General features: G+C 37.6%; 1 protein-coding gene across 2 annotated transcripts; it reads right to left on the bottom strand.

Annotated features, from left to right (window-relative positions):
• Positions 1-2,545: 2,545 nt before the first annotated feature.
• LOC139131609 (ELMO domain-containing protein 2-like) lies at positions 2,546-18,306 on the bottom strand. 2 transcript variants are annotated; one of them, XM_070697731.1, is made up of 9 exons: positions 17,900-18,306; positions 16,049-16,292; positions 15,107-15,230; positions 13,030-13,159; positions 12,321-12,429; positions 11,705-11,729; positions 11,037-11,105; positions 9,204-9,337; positions 2,546-7,418 (listed from the first exon to the last, which is right to left on the bottom strand). In XM_070697731.1, the coding sequence occupies exons 2-9, from the start codon at positions 16,194-16,196 to the stop codon at positions 7,264-7,266; spliced, it is 894 nt and encodes a 297-aa protein (XP_070553832.1). In that variant the 5' UTR covers positions 16,197-16,292; positions 17,900-18,306; the 3' UTR covers positions 2,546-7,263. The 2 variants fall into 2 exon arrangements, with proteins under 2 accessions (XP_070553832.1, XP_070553833.1); XM_070697732.1 differs by having other exon boundaries at positions 6,873-7,418; positions 16,049-16,287; positions 17,900-18,029.
• Between the last annotated feature and the right edge of the window lie 415 nt (positions 18,307-18,721).

Here is an 18,721-nt window from a genome sequence, read left to right as displayed (position 1 = left end):
TGGGTTACGTAACCGCTTCACGCCTTAAACAATACCTGTTGCCACTGTTGCCACTCTATCTATCTTTCTCTATGCCGTAAACAAAATACAAAGCACAAGGTTACTGAGATAGTTTGACACTGAGAATCCTCCTACCTTTGGAGTTTGTATGATTTGATTGTGGGGCTATAGTTGTGCCAGCGTGGTTCAACAGGGGGTATTCTTCTGTTATTGTCGGATCAGATGATGCAGAATTCACAAAAAGGGTTATACAGAAGTAAAAAATGGCGTCACTAAAAATAATTATCGTTGCCGCCATGCGCTATGAGAGGTTACTTGTTGACGTGCGATCCTACTGAAAAATGTGAAACTGTGAACTTGCATATAGGTTACCCTTTGTGATCGGATCCTAAGGCGATAACTGTGATAACGCGTTATACATTACAAACCAATATGATCAACAAGAGTTCTCTTTTATACTAGAAACTACTGGCTATAGTAATAATAATTGAAGGGAATTTTTCTACATAAGTTATTTCAATTACTCAAGAATAATTTGAGGTTTACGACATTTAAACGTCTTCGAAGCCAACTTCGTATAAAAATACCTAGAACAAACTTTGCGGAAGAATGTGCTATAAAAGAACGAAAAGCGACAGGACAAACACAGTCTAGAACATCTCCGAAGTTTTGGTGTATGCTCAACCCTCCCCCTCCCGTGTAAGTTTTTGGGGTAGCGTACCGAAACTTAGGAAAGGTTCTAGACCAGGACGAATAAGCGGTCTTACGTTTGGTATTGGAAAGTGTGCTTTTTAAAAAAAGTTTCACGTCCTGTAAATGTAATAAAGGGCGTAGGTTATGACTTAAACGGTCCAGACTAGAATGCAATAGCCATCAAACATACGGCATGTATTAACAAGTTGAAAGCTGGATAGTTCGAGATGATTTCGGGAGTCAAGCAAAAAAAAAAACTGATTTTCGTAGACAGAACAAGAAATAATGTAAAATACATGAACAGTTGTTACATGCAGTATAAACAGAGTTATTACGAAGACAGCATACAACAAGTCTTTGAATGGCCCGACTACCAGTAGAAGTTACATGGTTCTATTCCTACATATTCAAAGGAATGTTGAAGCACGTCACCGTGTCATCTGAAGCAAAATAAACAAAGGAAGCAACTTTTATATCAGTTGTTGGCAGTGTCTCCTTGGAATGGTAGCAAGGACAATGTCAAGTCCAAAAACGATCGCGTTGCTTCTATGTTTATACTTATTTATCGAGTGTGGCATGTGTCAGTTGGTAAAAACATTCAAACAGTGGAGCCCTCGCACACCATATTCCTTATATACACACACACATACATGTATACATACATACATAGATATACACGCGCACACACACAGACAGACAGACTAGACAGACAGAAACACACACACATATGTTTTTCCAGAGATAAGCTTATATCAAGTGAATGACATATATTCATAATTATGTTTAATTTTACACTCATTTCATTGAGCAATACATTTCCCAGAAAGACTGTCAAGCCTAGGGTTATTGATTCTCTGGGTGTTACAAAGCTTCATGAAAGGTAGTATAGTATAGGCCCAGCCTACTGCAGCAGTATTGAAGGTAGGGGAGTTGAAGTGTTGGGAGCAGTTTCACGGGGGCGTGTCACTCTGCATTTACCGGACAATATTTCATTGATCAGCGTCCTTGCCGTAGAAGGGAGGTGAACGAATGGGTTCTGCAGAAGGAAGGTTTGTACCAAAGCACTTTAAAACGTTATCAACCAGGTACTGTCAAATACTGCCTATCTCTCAAATTGAGCTGTCAAATATCGTAGTTGGCTAACATTCTGCTGGCTTCCTGTAAATACCTTTAAAGTTAGTCCCCTTAGTAGTGGCTAAGCCATTTACTAGTATCGTAGCTGTTTAACCTCAATGTCTGGGCGTCCAAATTTACACATAGGACACACAAAACTACACATTTTTTCTGAGAAACTGAAAATACTTAATCTTCCTGCTACTTCACAGACCTCCATCCAGTGAAATCAATGCAGTTGTTGGCTATGACCTGTGCAATGGACTAGTTTGCATATTTATATCATAATTCATTCATACGTCATGCAAATACATTACGTCATCTTTCAATGAATATAAACTCTGAGCAGTGAACTAGGACTGGCGATGACAATGTCATATGCTACACGAATGATGTATTGACTCCTATTGTTGGTGGCATTCTGGGAGACTATGCATATGATCACATACGAATGTGACTAGACAGCTTCAGCTGTAGAAAAGATTAACATTTTCAGAGTAATAACAATTTTGCATAATAAAAACTATTGTTTGACTATTTTCATGTGGCAAGGGAGATTCCGACATCTCGTAGAGATGACAGCATCCAGAACACATATCAGCCTGTTTGAATAACGTTCAGGGGGATTTTATTGTTGTGACAAATTTCTGTCTGTTTAATGAGTAATTGAGATATCTCTACCAACATCACATAATAGAATGTCGGGGAGGGGATGGAGGAAGGAGAGAGAGCACAAACACACAGTTTTCGGTATTTTTATTTTCATAGATGACAAGTTCCATTGACCCACTGATGTTTATATGTCATGTTCAGGACATGATGCGTAGTGATGAGCTTGGAATGTCTGTGTGTCAATTATTTCAGATTTCTGCTGTGTATTCAAACTTCTCACATTTCATAAAACTGTAAAAAGATGAACGAAGGTGATTTCCAACATACAGAGGATACGTCTGTGCAGCAAAGTCTGGTATCTGCAATCTAATAAAAACTTGATGATAAAATGTTGAAAGTTCTTTGTGCTCTACAAAACCCTGTGAAAGTAACATCACTTACTGACACTGCACGCTTGGCAATGTTCTGTGCCAAATTTCATGTTTAGTTTAGAGACTTATTGCACTACTCTACATCAATGCGAAACTGTCACAGTAATGAAAATTAACCAATCAAAGCAGAGTGTCTACTTGAAAAACTAGAGTGTTGCCTCCCTTCAATTCTATATTCCCTTAAATATTCCACAATATGGAATACGGAATATTCCATATTCTATATTGTGTATAAAACTTTACAATTGGAAACAACATCCTTGTCTGAAAAACTCTGTGCAGCACAACAAAGCGTCTACAATACCTCATTATTAGCTTCTGTATCTTTTTGATGGACTGTATTGTTCTGTAGAAGACAGTAAGCCAAGATAGTAGACAACAAATCTTCATTTTTTGTCAGCTGATGACATTTTGGAAAAGGACGTGGAGCAAAACTATTGGATACATGATCTGAACGCTCAAATAATTGAATGAATTCAATGACCGATTTTCAAAGTTTCAAAATTGTAATGATGCATTCCATAATTCTATAAAAGTCAAAGGAAGGAAATTACAGCATTGCATGCAGCTTTTAAAACATTAAAATCAGCGAAAGTTAGAAAAGCTAGCTATTCATACACAAATGTTCGCACCACTTCTGTTATGAATTCTGATGTGACATGAGTCATTTGCATATGAAGATGGTTGACCTGGTTTGACCCACCTAGTATGACTGCATGGAGCTGGTCTTTGGTGGTGTTGTTACCTAACAACATGTCCATGGTGTCAAACAAGCTAAATTAACCCTTTTCCCCTTCATTTCTTGTACCTAGGGTTAATTTTTCACCGAAACTGACAGGATTATATCAACAACTGGACAGTTCAGTGGTCAAGAGGTAATCAGGAATCAACTCACTACCATTTTTCTTGACAATTTTGAACCTGTCTGTTTTGACATCACTTGAATGATTCCAATTCCTAGTAGGATAATTTGGCATTTTATTCCTATGCTCAAACTGAAACATTGCTTTCTGGTTGTCTACAAACTTGTTACTATTACATCAACAAGTGCTGTGCAGTTTTAATATATACAGTATAGAGGAAAGAAAATCCATTTTTTCTCCCTCTTGATTATGAATTCTAAACACTATACCACAATGCATGATTAATCTTCACATCTCATGTTTCCTTGAAAATAATTTATAAGTATTTTCAACAAACTTTTATGGCACCATCAAATATATACAAAGCCGACATTCTCTGTTAATCTTCATGACTAGAAAGCACATAACGTAATATGATTGCACGTCAACACTGTGGCTGCAGTTTTAGCTAATGTTTCAATGCAACTGGACAAATGCGTCCATAGAATAAATAAAAACATCTGCTTTGTACGGTAATGTTGATGACAGAGCATGGACGTTGGGAAAATTGGCCAATTTATAGTGTTGGCACATACACATGCGCTATAGCATATACATGCAGGGTTCTCAAATTTTTTTGAAGTAGCGGAAAATTCAGAAAGTAGGCGGTTAGCTTCTGTGTGCAACCAAGTTGCCTGGGCAGGGGGGGGGGGGGTGTTGGGGGGTGTTACGATTTTTTTTTAAATTTGAAGACATGTGTGAGCAATTTTATGCATTCTTATACAGCGTATGAAAGGCTATTTCAACATACACACAGGGGAGGGTTTCCAGGGAGGGGGGTCTCTCCCCTGTGTGCAACAAGGTTTTTAATTTTGAAGACATTTTGGAGTAATTTAATGCATTCTTGTAATGTATGACACACCATTTCAGCATACAGAATAATCATTATTAAATCAATTACAATATGCATGTTTTCATGGGATAAAGTTTTAAAAATATGTCAGAAAAATTAATTTGGTAGGCTCGGGCCTGTCATCAACTGCATTCAGTTGGCAAGCATAATAAATCACTTTAATCACTTTATTGCATAACAACACGCTTCGGAAAGTGCGGTATAGCAAAAACAAACTAAACATTGCATAAAACATTGTGTCTATGTCTTTACCTGCAGCTGCTGGGGGAAACATAGTGTTTGTAATATATTTCATGAGAGACAGCGTATCATCTGAAGTTGAAATAATAGCAAAATTTCACCAGACTGTTGTGTAGAATCGTATTAGCTCATGACTTGAACAAATATTTTGAAATACATCTAAGAATAGGGTTTTCACAACCCAGAAAACGATCCGCTAGAATCCTGACCATCTAGCTGTACAAAGACTTTTACTGAATTAAATAAACTTGACTGAAGATACGGTAAAATCAAATAGTTTATTCAATGAATTACAGGAACACAATTTTCAGTAATTTTAATTCACTTTATTAATTTCACAATAAAACGAATTTGCGAGCTGATTACTGATTTTTTGGTGATGTTAAATATAATTGAAAAGAAAGCTAAATTTCAGTGTTCATGTTTGACAAAATCCCAAACTGACCACACCGAACGCCAACCTGTACTACACCGTATGTGTACAACGCACTGGCAGTGGATTGTGACACGGCACACGCAACGCAATATTGGTCGACCTGAAATTTGACAGTGTGATGGACGTAGCGTTTCAAAAGTACGAAAAATGAGACCAAGTAATTGTATGTTTATTTAGATGTGATCTAAAACCTCTGACAACCCACAGACAAAGTCCTACTCTTACGCAGAAAATCAAAGTTTTAAAGCGTCCACTTTCTCTTCCGCGATGCACACAACCACGGCCCCTCCACAAAACGCGATGTCGATCGACTTGAATATTGACACTATTATCGACCATGGAGGGATTGACGTGGCGTTTCAAAAGTATGAAAAATGAGACTCCGTAACTCTAGGTCGCTTTAGATTTGATCAAAAACCTACCAAACCCATCAGACAAGGCCCTACTCTTAAGCAGAAAACCAAAGCTCTCAAGCGCCGGCTTTCTCTTCTGCGTTTGAGCGAAACAAACGTCGGCTTCATTCGGATATGGTAGGCTATTCGTGAGCGTAACGTTAGTCCAATGGTAAGCTATACCCGACGTAAACGTCGGAATAATTCGGGCTGTAGTCGGGAAAGCAGGGTTGACCTCAAGAGCTATTAAGCTTACTAGTATAGTACAACACGTTCGCTTTTAAATAGCAACAAGTTCACCGCGTAAATTGCTCGACTACATATAGCCACATCAGCACTTCTGAAATATTATCTCCGGCTTGCAAGACAACCAAAATATCAAAATAATATAATCAAAACCAAAATTTCGGGGCTAGAGAGCGATACAGTGCTGAAAAGTAGCCGGCCAAAATACGGAAGTAGCCGGTCAATTTGGCCGGCATCCGGTTAAAAATGAACACGCTGTAACATATACATGCAGTTAACATTTTCTTTATCTGCCTAAAGAAGGTACCTGCATGTATTTCAAAGCTCCTGACTGGCTCTGATGAATTCTGACATGTAAGGACAACACTGTCATATTTTCCTCACCCTGCCTAAATTTGTGAAAAAATTCATTGTGGATTATAAAACTCACATGAGTGTGGGCAGTGATGCGAGTGAAATCTATCATCACTGGGGGAAAACACCAAATGCGTAGAACTCTCCATAGTGACTGGATTTGAAATGGTCAAAGCTATTTGAAAATGCACAGTACTGGCTTTGTTGTATGGTCACAGAAGTCAACTGGAGATTGCTAACTCAATGATCCAGACTATATGTGATCTATATAGTGCTATTTTTCAGAAAGAGAGAAAGAATGAAATTTCTTCTTTCCTTGTCTTCCTATCACACTGAACAAACTGAACACTTACTATGTATATGATATAATGCCAGACCCTAACTCTAAATATTTTGGTGGAAACACATTGTTTATATTAATCTAAGACTTTTGTTTAAGAGTTCAAATTGTAATAAAGACGTCATACACAGCTGATGGACACTTTCTGAGTCCATAAGGCTTCAACTGCTGTGGGTGTATATTGTTAAGGAAAAGCAACTCCATTCATCATTCATAATTTTGTTGTTTGCATTTTCTGTGTACAGACATGTGCATGAATATGGACGTAAATATGATGTGCTTTTTTAATACACTGATGAAAATTGAGATGTCATTGTTTATGAAATAATACACTGTATATGGTGATGATATTCAAATGCAATGAGCATATATCAAGAGCAGCGTCTGCGATGGCAACATGTGTAAACTTGAATCCAACAGGTGTCACCACTGGAAGGTCTGTTGCTTGATGAGCAGCTGCACACAATGTGGTGATCCTAGCAGAATAAAGATCCCACTGTTTTGTGATAAAATTTTGTTACTGGGCTGGCAAATTATTGATATGTTTCAAATGGCTTTTCGGATCTGCATGTTTCCTCAAAATACCAAATAAATAAATAAAAAAATGAATAGGAAAATAGCACATCACTGAGTTTACAGGACAAAAAAATCTCATGAACGGAAAAAACATCCTTCCAGAACTTGATGCTGGTCCTTCAGCATCTTAGTTATTTTCTTCTGGAATTTTTCCCGGATTCGGCTGAATTCCATCACGTCTCTTGGTTTTTCCTTGAACCAAAATTTGTCAAACTCAAACAGCAGGTAACCTAAAAGCAAAATATGGGAATCATCATGATTACCTGGCAAATTTCTATGCAAATTCTTGGTTTTCATTTGCATTGGTAGCCTCACAAATTTGCTGATAAGGCCAGAGAAAAAAAAAATCTTGTCCATCGGATTTTTTGGACCAAGTTCCAGGAGTGGCGAGCGAAAATTTTTTTTTTAATTTTTTTTAGGCCGAAGGTAAACGCGGTTCTCTGGCATTTTTGCACAGATGCAGACAAGGCAAGATAATTGTTTCCCTTTTTACCAGAAATATCTCAGACAAGAAACACTGATACTGGTAACTGAATTCAAGACTATATTTCCCAACAATAACATAGGCCATTACATTCACAGTTAGTGTTTGCACAACATATTCTGAGTATTTCAACATTCTCTCAGAATAAAACTGAAATGTACAGCAAATCACTGAAATCCAACAATTCAGTATTGTCCTTTAATATTGTCCTGGTGGGACCTAGCATCTGAGTTTTTTCATTTTACTTTGGCCCCATGTTTTGACATCTTTACCACTGTCTCTACACAGTTTACACAATGGTCTAACAACACTGTACTGTGATCGGAGTGAAGTTATATAGTCATCATTAAGATCGTACTTTAGCATCGACGCAACCATGTGTTTTTGTAATTGCCGTAATTTTTTATACTTTCGATGCAATTTTCATTCAATTGGATGCACCGTCCATCTGCTGTCACGATCTTGTTGAACAAATCGCCGAACGTAATATCAGGACAAAAACTGAATAGCGTCTTTAGAACTAAATGTTGGCCATCACGTCGAATGTTGGCGATCAAATTAATACTCATGATGTGACATGTACTAACCGAACCAAATCGACCCACTTTGCGTCGTGATTCGCCAAATTCAGACGTCGCAACAACGTGTTGGCGGTCAACTAAGTCCGTACAAACACGTAGGAATTAAATCTCATTAAAAATCCCGTGTCCGCGAAAACCTACAAAGTGTAGGGCGCCACCAGCAGCAGTACTAAACATATTTGTAATGCGGAAGTAAGAATTTGCCACGATCAAAAAAAAAAAAATTCCAAATATGCCAAAGTAGAAGCGGCGATTCCGATGAACAATTTATTTTTTCTTCCTGACCTAAGTTGAAAATACTTTTGTTTACATTCACCAATTTCAACCCTCTTCAAAACCTTTTCCACAAGGGGCTTGACAAACTAGCTTTATAGCTGATTTTTGAAACTGTTGATTGAAGCCTTACGAACAGTACAGCTACATTTGGCATCAGTTCAACAAATGTTTAACAATTTCATACGCTGATTGGTTGGAAAAAGCCACGACTATATCACCTGCGAGCCAATGAGGTACATTCCATAGACACTGCAAGCAATGGCTGATCATGAATATTCAGTGTGATCAGAGGTACTTGTGCACCATATGGCAAAGTTTACATTTATTTGTTCAGGAAGTGTGTCCCAAAAGACACTGGTACTGCAAAGAGGTGTCCTTCTAAAAAAAATTTATTTGAGATTTAAGATGCAGGTAGGAGTGAGCAATGTGGATCAGGGGGGATTTTAGCATCCTGTAAGGGCAAAATTGTTAATTCTACGTTTATTTCTATCACTGAAATATATACCGAGACATTCCATTGATTGTCATTTCAATTATTCATGAGACGGACATGATGTCAAAAGATAAACAAACGCACCAAAACCCCTGTTCCTGTTTGACTTCACATTGTTGATAAATGAAGAGTCATGGCCACCATATGGTAGGTGTATAGTTATTCAACATACGGTACTCACAGTAGACTTGATGGAATTCGGCCATGCTGGGTTCAGACTGGGTCAAATTGTAGAAGTGAACTTTCAGGATTCCCTGGTTCAACAGATAGCATGCCATGCTTGTGATGTTGATACCAACAATTGCGAAGGAATATCTGAACATAAAAAGAGAATCATATTTTTTGAAATTATGGATAATTTTTTTTAATGGATTCTGTTCTCTTTTACATATTTCATCTTATCACTTGCTCTGCTTGTGAATTTTGATGTCTGTCAATTCTGCAATTAACCCTGTACCTGTCAAGTTCATATTTCACCATCAGGTCAAGTTGGTTAAAAGTAGCGACGCAAAAGATGTCCCATATGGTGCATTTTATCAAAGACTTGAAGATTTGATGATCCCTAGAGACAGAGATACTGTGAACAATTATTTTTACAGACTAAAGCTGCTATAACACACCAAGCAAAGATGATGAAAATACATTTGGTTTTGGCTCAATACCGCTGTTTACTGACTTGGCAGATGGGGAAGTCATACTGTCTGGCAAGTAAAGGGATATGGTAGTACACACCTCAAACCTATTCTCTTTCATATTTACAATAAAATCACGAATCACCATGCAAAATAAAGGATTGAAACTCCAAATAGCTGCTAACCCTGAGTTAACTCCACAGAAAAAAAAAAAAAATTCTGATTTTTACAAAAGTAAGAAGGTGAAAACTTCATTTATAACTCGACAGGCTCCCAAAAAAGGACTTCACAGAAGCAGCTGACATGTACAAGTTGGAGCATCTGAAAATGAACGGTCTCTCAAACAGATTCTACCTATATTTGGACATTCCTCAGAACTAACTAATGCTTGAAATATAATAGCATCAGTACAGTATGCACCTATGCAAAATGTATGACAAACAAATACCACAAATAAATAACCAATAACAGTGACTCATTATTGTTGGTGGATACTGGTAAAATGCATATAGTATTTGAATGCTTGAAACTTTTGATGTTCATTCATCATTTTCCTATTAAGATAGAATGCATCTCAGGGACAGATACATTTGGACTCAACTTTTCATAATCCTTTCCAATCTTCCAAGTGTGGGGGCTCATTTTTGTAGCTCATGGAGTAAGAAAAATTTCCACATCTTAGTTTTCTTGAAATCTAAATTGTATTTTTACCCACAGAGTTAACACAGGTATGGGCTATTTTGAATGCACAATATCAGTAAATGTTAGGTAATTTGTTTCTCTAGTACCAAATTTTGCACGGTGACCAATCGTTTATTAATCTGGGTTTGGTGACTGAATGATTGAGAGTTTCATTGAGGAAAGTTTGATCAAAACTTCTTCAAGTCTTTTACTTTCGAGACACTTACTGCCTCAAGTTTCAAGAGCCTAGTTTATGCAGACTGAAGATGATATTAATTATAAATGTTCTGTATAGGAGAGTAGTAAAATAATGTCCTAAAGACAAGGTGACTTGTAATACGGCAAGTCTCCTGCCAGGCAAATGCTAAACGTACAAAGCACAGTGAAATCAGTTGTAGTAATTTGGCTTTGCAGTTGGGTTCTTTGGAATGAGAGTCCTGCTTATGATCTGTCGCCTTCACGCTTGACATACTGCATGGAATTTTGCGAATTATCTTATTTATGCCACATGCTCATTCTGTGTTGCAATTCACCAGAATACGTCACGTGACAAGAAAATAGATACGTCTAGTCCCGACTGAATCAACAAAAGTGACGTCAGAGGGTATTTTTCGAAAAACCATTTCCCTAGGGAAATAGTTTCAAACCGATCATCTTGAGTTGACATAATTCTTTTGAAACTGATCAGAGCTGCAACTTACCCAAACTTTGGATGATGAGAATGAGATAATGTCTGTCTTGCCTCATTGTTAAAATGGCTTGCAAAGAAACTGAAATCAGAGGGAAGAGAAGAGAAGAAATATCAATACCGTGCTCTGAACTTACAACACAACAAGGCATTAACGCTATTGCACACTTGTAAATATAATTTTCACTTTTTGGGTTAAACCTTTCACCCCCACTTCCCTGTATACAGGTCCAACTTTACCATAGAAAACAATGGATTTGGGACAAACCATGGTGGTGAAAGGGTTAAACAATATAATACAGCTGTATTTCTATATCAGATATTGGTGAACAGATTTTCCACAATGAGCATTTGCACCACTGATATGGTAAGACGTCAGCATACAATATGTTATACAGTGTACTAAATTGTGAAACAAAGCACTTTAAGCACTTTCAAAGCACTAGACAGTAAATATCTCAAGATCAGCTAACAAATACTTTGAATCTAGCACAGGAATATCTCACGTAATACCAATATCTCTCTTTCTTTACTTCTTAAAAAAGATATGTTACTGTATCTTTCTGATGAGCTGATGGTCAGCCAAACTTGTATGGTGCAAAATTCTGCCTTTCAAACTGCAATGTTTTAGATTATCATTTTAAAGATCAGAACTGAAATAAATCATATGGTGATACTTACACTAAATTATGCAGTCCAAGCATACCTACAAACACAGTATTTACATAAAGAAAAACAGAAAAATAAATGAAAAGATTAGTGAACATGGAATGATCTCAGTAATAGTATTTGTTTGCTTCCTGTATTCACTTGCTAGACAATATATGTTTCAAATTTACGAATAAATGTACATCTGTTTGTTTACAAATTACTTTACGAAAAGTTTTGTGCCACTTGTGAACTTGATTATGTTATTTCATTCACTGGACAATGCAATCTCTACAATAACTGCAAAAGTATAAGTGGATTATTATTTATGATGTATGACGTTGAAAACTGCTAGCATGTCACACACTTTTGCAGTAAAGGTTGAAAATTGTACTAAAAATGGGTTCATTTATATCTATTATGAAGCAAGTGTAGTCATTAATTACCACTGGCAGTGTAGGTCAACTAACACAGACTAAAAAAGACAAACACATACATGTAGATGATTACATACACCAGCATTGTCCCTTATGCCAGTACAGACATACCAATACATTATCATGCACATATTGATACGGACATCCTTGTGTACACAGCATATGAAAGCTACTGGTAATATACAAGTATTACTTCTGTTTAATCAACTTACCCATTCCCCTGAAGTCAGTTTTGGGGTCATCTCCTTGGAAACCAATTTCACCCCATTGCTTTGTGATCCGTCCTTGTAACTTATTGTTTGGCATAAGGAGTTCCCAAAACTGTGGAGGGTATTATGAAATTCTTAGAAAGGGTTGCTGGTATATCTTATAGAGTGTAATCTGATGATCTCACAATGCGTATACTTCAAATATTGAAAACTGTGTTACTCTTCTTAATCCTGTAACACTGTTGGGCAACTTTATTTCAATCACAGTCCTTCCTATCCATGATCTGTTTTGATTTGTATGAAGGTAATTTGAAGTGGTATCTATGATTATGTGAAAGCATGCATGACAAACTTTGTAGAGGAGTCTGCCGGCAGTTGAGTAGGGGGTACAGCTATGTTGACAGACACATTTTTGCATACAAAATATTTTATACCCAATATTATTTTTTCATGTGGATTTCAATTTTTTTGTGTGAAATAAATATTCTCAGACTGTTGCAGCCAGTATGTGTTGTCCTCAGTGAAACTGTTGAGGGCGCTATTACCACTGTAACCATTTCATCAAGACGTGATTTGTTAATATATTTATCATGAACATTTATTTTGTTTGTAAAATTGACAAGAGCAACTGTAGTGACAGAATAGATATTTAGAGCTCAAAATGAGGTTGATTTTAACAAATTGGTTAGCTGCTACCTTGTGTTAGTCTTACCTGAGTGAGCATATTTTCATGTTCAGAGTCGTCAGAGTTGTATGGTGTTTTTCTGAGTGAATCTACTTCAGTTACCAGTTTTTTGTATCCACGTATCTGTGTCAGGCATACATTGAGAGCTGGAGCAAATCTGAAGGGAATTGTGATAATGATGAAATAAATCATGAAACCGATGTACACCCTATAATCATATCACAGATTTGTCTTGATAGAGGTGAAGCGAAATGATAACATCACACTAGGGCTGAGCCCATAAGCACATGAAGCTATGTAATTTCAAGAAAGTGACAGTTCACTGTCCATGGTAGGCAGATTTTGGATAAAGATATTTTCAAGATACTCCTCTTGGTCAAGTGTTACATGCAGCAGCTTGCTGACACTGACTACTCAGCATGCTGCTTTTACTACTGTGTCATGGCAGTGATTCTTGACACAAGTTGATGCTATTGAACAGTGTAGTATATTTTATTTTACAAACAGAAATATATCAATGATCTTTGCTTCTTTGCCATAAACGGCACTGTGATATTAACACTTTCACCGTGGGAGGGCGCATTCTGCGCCAACGGCCAGACTGCGGGAGGCGCGTAAACGCGCCAAGAACGTACGCGTTTATATGCGTTCGATATACGTTGGCTTTGTCTGATCTAAATCATGTTTGTTGACTATTTCCTCAAGCCTAGCTAAGCGTACGAGGTAGAGGTCAAACCTAAATGCGCATGCGCGCCAAATTTGTAAACAAATGCCGCCATACTCGCTCATTTCTCCGCCCTAATTTGTAAGGATCGTGTGATCAGTTGTTGTTTTTCTGTCAGGAGATATTTAAAAATGGCGACGCGGGCAAAGTTTAACACCGACTAAGCCCTTTAGCATGTTTTTCTAGACAGTGATAGTGGAATTGTCAGTGATCGTAAAACTGAACTCGACGGAGATAGCGGAAGTCAAATTTCAAATTACAACTTTATTACCGAACTTGAATATGTTCCCAAACCAGTTGAGCAAAGACAGACATTGCAAGCAAGACAGGAAGGTAGGCCAGCTGAGCATGCTGAGAGAAAAGTACGACAAAAGGTCTGTGAACGACGTCACAAACGTTGATGGTGTATCCTGTGGATGTTGTACGATATCAATCCATCAATGACAATTACACATCGGACTATCTACAAGTATATAAGCTTATATATAATATAGCTCTCTTTTGAATGTCAGATGATACCTGTTGTTCGAAGACGAATTTGTAATAAATATGCATATTAACCTCATTTATGTGGGAAATCTTTTAGAGTATGTGTTCCCCCTACTGAATTTGAGTTAATAAAATGTAAGTAGTAAGTTTTAAAGTGTTGTACTGAAAAAAAATACATTTATATATTGAAATAACAAAAAATGCAACATTTTTTGATTTTTTTGTGTAAAATCCAATATGGCCGCCGTGATCACGTGACCTTCTAGGTGTGTCACATGACATTTTGTTCATTTTTAAGATGCTCTGTCATATTGCAATACTCACTGAAAAAATTGTCCCGAATACTCTTATAATTACAAAGATACAGCTTATGCATGTAAATCAATATTTATAAGGCCGTATTTCCATAGAAAACTACGCACAGGAATGCACGTATAAAAATTAATTACGCAGTGAAAGTGTTAAAGAAATTTGTACAACAAAAACAACCACTATCACAACCATCATGGTGTACACAAAGCAAGAGTCACACATAGAATTAACGCATGACGAAAAAAATAAATAAAAATAAAGTAAAAATAATAACTAAATTGCTATATCATTTGGTGGTTAGTTTGTTTCATGCAATAATTTATTTCTCTTGTTTTGTCATAGACCTTATTAGTGGCTGACTGTAAACTGGTTTTTTTTAAATGTCTTGCTGACAGATGTAACTATCTGCTTTCTGGAATAGAGCGTAAAACGTATCATCAAAAAATACATAATGTCACATTTGGTGCTGGGAAACAACAGGATTCTGACAAGTTACAGTCAAATGAATAAAGTAAAAGGTTTAGGAGATCAAACAAAAACAATTTGTTAAAATCTACCACACTCATCTTGATTACTCACCCAGGATCCTCTTCAGCAATGATTCCCTTCACTAACATGATGTTATTGATGGCTACATCAATGATGATTTCATTTGTCAGAGCTTTCTTGACAACGGCAGTGCGTGAGCTTCTGAGAGAGGACTCTGTGTGCACAACAATAATAAATATCACCGAACTGTTATATATAACAAACAAAAACAAAATGTTTTGTTGTTTTAGGGCTTACCTGAAGCAGAATATGCTCCTGTTATCTGTTTTATGAGAAAATTTGGATATTGACATGAAATTTCTGCCATTTCCAGCAAACCAAAACTTCTAAAGCCCACATTCGATGTCATTCAAACTACTAAGTTTACCATTACATGAAGCCTTAGATAGACAACAAATAGGAATAATATATGTCAATTTTCTCTTTTGGTTCTCTTCCTATGTAGGGCATGAGCTTAAAAAAAGTTGAATGGCGGAGAGCATAATCAACAGGTGCTCAATGATTGTTGAAATTCAAATATTTGATGTAAATGTGGCCTTGATTTCTTGTACTTAGATTACAATGTTCAGTAAATTTAACATGGCGAGTGAAAACACAACAATTTGCCCATTAGTGGTAAGTTGACATCTATGTGTACAGTAAAAAACAAATGTGATTTTTCTGTGAAAATAATGAAGGCTTTAACTTTCTACGGCTTATTCTTGTTGCGATGTCCGAGTGTTGGAAAGCAATTTAAGCTTACATGGTTGTTTCTACTGCATTTTCTGAAGGGGATGAGAGAAATGTGAGAAAGCATCTCCTAGAACTTATTCCTGTGTATTTGTTGGAGACTCTCTGAGTCTATGACTCTAAAGCCTTGGCCTAATTTCTTCAAAACTCAATGATCAACTCGGCTGAAAATTGTCACAACTTAAACGAAGAGGTAAAAAGTTTTTAAAATTATTTCAGAATTACTGTTGAAGATTATCTCACCAATTTTCTTGGTCCTCTTAGCACCAGGTTCATATTTCCTGCAGATTCTCTGCAGTTCACAAGCACCAGTAATTTTGTGTAGAAGCCATTTGATCATTCCTCGAAGGAAGGTGAAGTAGATATACAGCCAGGCCTGCTGCCACCACATATTAGACTCCAATCAAGTAGGTTGAAATCAAGCCTTGCCAGGCCTTTGTCCCTTGTGATGCATGCTACATGCGATGATCACACAGAGCTGACTGGACTGGGGAAAAGGAAGAAAATACAAAAAATTTCGGAATTCTATTACTAAACTGTTAGTCTGCAAATACAATGCCACTCAGTGCTAAAGCAAGGCTGTAAACCTCTTCTTTATGATTGTGTTGGGAATGTGTACTGCATGACCTGAGAGGGTTTTGTAACGTTTTCAAATACTATGGTAAGCAAAAAATGACACATGTTGTTTATAATTTCTAGTCTCTCCTGTATTTTTCATTTTTTGATTTAGCAAGTATTGGACGATTCCACTTAAATATACTGCTATCATACACATAGTCTTGCCTACGACGGGCAAAATATAATACTTAAGGGTTTATTGCTTTTCTAGGCCTCCGGCCCATATGCAAAAGAGATACACGACTATAATAGTGAAATAATAATTACAGGTGATGCGCAAGTACATAACATATCTATAGACATATTTGAATTCTGTTTAGCAGCAATAATAATTGCAACTTGGTCCCGGGTAGACTATAAGGGCAGGAGCTCGTATCTTTAATATGCCTCACCTACTGCCTATATGTGGCTAAATTATGCAGTGTGAACATTTTCACTTCGAAATGAAAAGCGTCAAGACAAGAAAAAATTACGAACTTTTATAGTGGACACGCCCCTTTCCTGAACACAACTCTCAGTCATTACCGAGCATATGCATACCAGGAGGTTCTACCGGGTCCTACTAATTACTGCCCGTGACTGCCCGTAGCTGCCCGAGGACTGCCCGAGAACTGCCCGAGTACTGCCCGAGGAGCAAGTAGGCCAAATTTCGCCAATTTTAACACTAAGCCAATAGCTTGAACTTATAATATGCCTGGCTAACCAAAAATATCATTGATTTAGAGTTTTCTTTAGCGGCTTTAGAACCCGAAAGACGCCGGGCTTTCGACGAGAAAGACGTCCCCATCTTGATTGTAAGATCATACCATTCAGTGCAAGGGATGGTAGGCTATCAAGCTGTACGCACTCGGCGAGGTTATTGTACCACCTCTCGGACTAAATGGTATGATCTCACTATCAAGCTGGCGGATGTCCTTCGAGCCGGGCCGTCTTCAGAGTTCCAAAACCGCCGGAGAAAACATCAGGTTAACGCCAAATCAATGATATTTTTGGTTGGCTGGGCATGATATAAACTGAACCTATTGGCCTAGTGTTAAAATTGGCGAAATTTGGCCCACTTTTTCCTCGGGCAGTGCTCGGGCAGTTCTCGGGCAGTCCTCAGGCAGCTACGGGCAGTCACGGGCAGTAATTAGTAGGACCGGTTCTACCTCCATGTGCATATCGAAACAGACGTGAGATTCAGGGTTGTGTCGACTGTAGGCGTAAAGCAGTCGTCCATCCCACAGGTTATCGTAATGTTGTTTGGATAGTCGTTCGAGGCGGGCGGCCGCAGGTTGCCGTTTACTTGGAAAAGTAAATGGCGACCTGCGGCCGCCCGCCTCGAACGACTATCCAAGCAACATTACGATAACCTGTGGTCCATCCCGGTCCAAAGGAGCTGCTGGAGCAGCCGGTTCGTGGATCGTGACAAAGGTGACTCTAACGAGTGACATTTTCAAATATGCCTATTGTGGAATAACTTATGATATCACTTACCTTACAAGAACATGAGAAAAATTGTACAATAAATTATTAAAGCCAAAACACGGTGAAAACAGAAGGTTTTATGGACGGCACTCACGGAATCACCAAGGAAATATGTATATTTGTTCTATGTTTCTTTGCTCGTAACCGAACAAATGAACATCGGCCCTCGATTGGGGCCATCCATGGCGGGCCAGTTCGTCTAGTCTTTCCTGCCCCCTTGCTGCCATTTTGCCATGCCAAAGATTATTTCATCTTTTAGTACGTGCAAAATCCGAATCATTCATAGAAATAAGCAATGGGGGAGTACTGTGATACACAAAACTTTTATATTGTTACGTGATTTCGCGAGAAATCTTGCCTGATATTGGATATGTAACTAAAGACGAACAGCCACAACCATTTTGGCAGCAAAGCATACTGTATATAGCGCCCCCGTGACAAGCAGGTACTTTTGTTTTTATTCTGCTGTGATAATGTAGCAAGAAACTAACTCCAGCTGTGGCCAGGTATTCCTTGGAACGTCTTTAAATAGTAGAAATCGGTAAATACTACTGTTTGAGTGAATGTTTGGTTAATTTGCATGTTACAACATAGACCATGGAGTTCTAGGGTCTATAGTTATGATGGGTAAATTGAGTCAATAAAAGGCAACTCCACTTTTTCAATCCAGTGATAGATTCCAGTTTTGGGTCGATTTCATCATGATCACACTCATCAGAACTAACATCTTGTATATTATTTGACATATGAAGTGTTGAAGTAGGAATCAATCTTCTAATCTGATTCTGTGTGCAATTTTTATGAATAACTTTTTGCAGCATAGTTTTACCG

The sequence above is a fragment of the Ptychodera flava genome, chromosome 4 (genome assembly GCF_041260155.1).
Source record: "Ptychodera flava strain L36383 chromosome 4, AS_Pfla_20210202, whole genome shotgun sequence".
Taxonomy (NCBI): domain Eukaryota; kingdom Metazoa; phylum Hemichordata; class Enteropneusta; family Ptychoderidae; genus Ptychodera; species Ptychodera flava.
This window is presented reverse-complemented; position numbering and strand designations above follow the sequence as displayed.

Coding starts and splice junctions, on each gene's coding strand:
- LOC139131609 (XM_070697731.1), bottom strand. CDS start 16,196: ATGTGGTGGCAGCAGGCCTGGCTGTATATCTACTTCACCTTCCTTCGA. Junction 15,231..16,048: donor TAAGAGGACCAAGAAAATTG/GTGAGATAATCT, acceptor TTGTGCACACAG/AGTCCTCTCTCAGAAGCTCA. Junction 9,338..11,036: donor TCTCATCATCCAAAGTTTGG/GTAAGTTGCAGC, acceptor TTTTATGTTCAG/ATATTCCTTCGCAATTGTTG.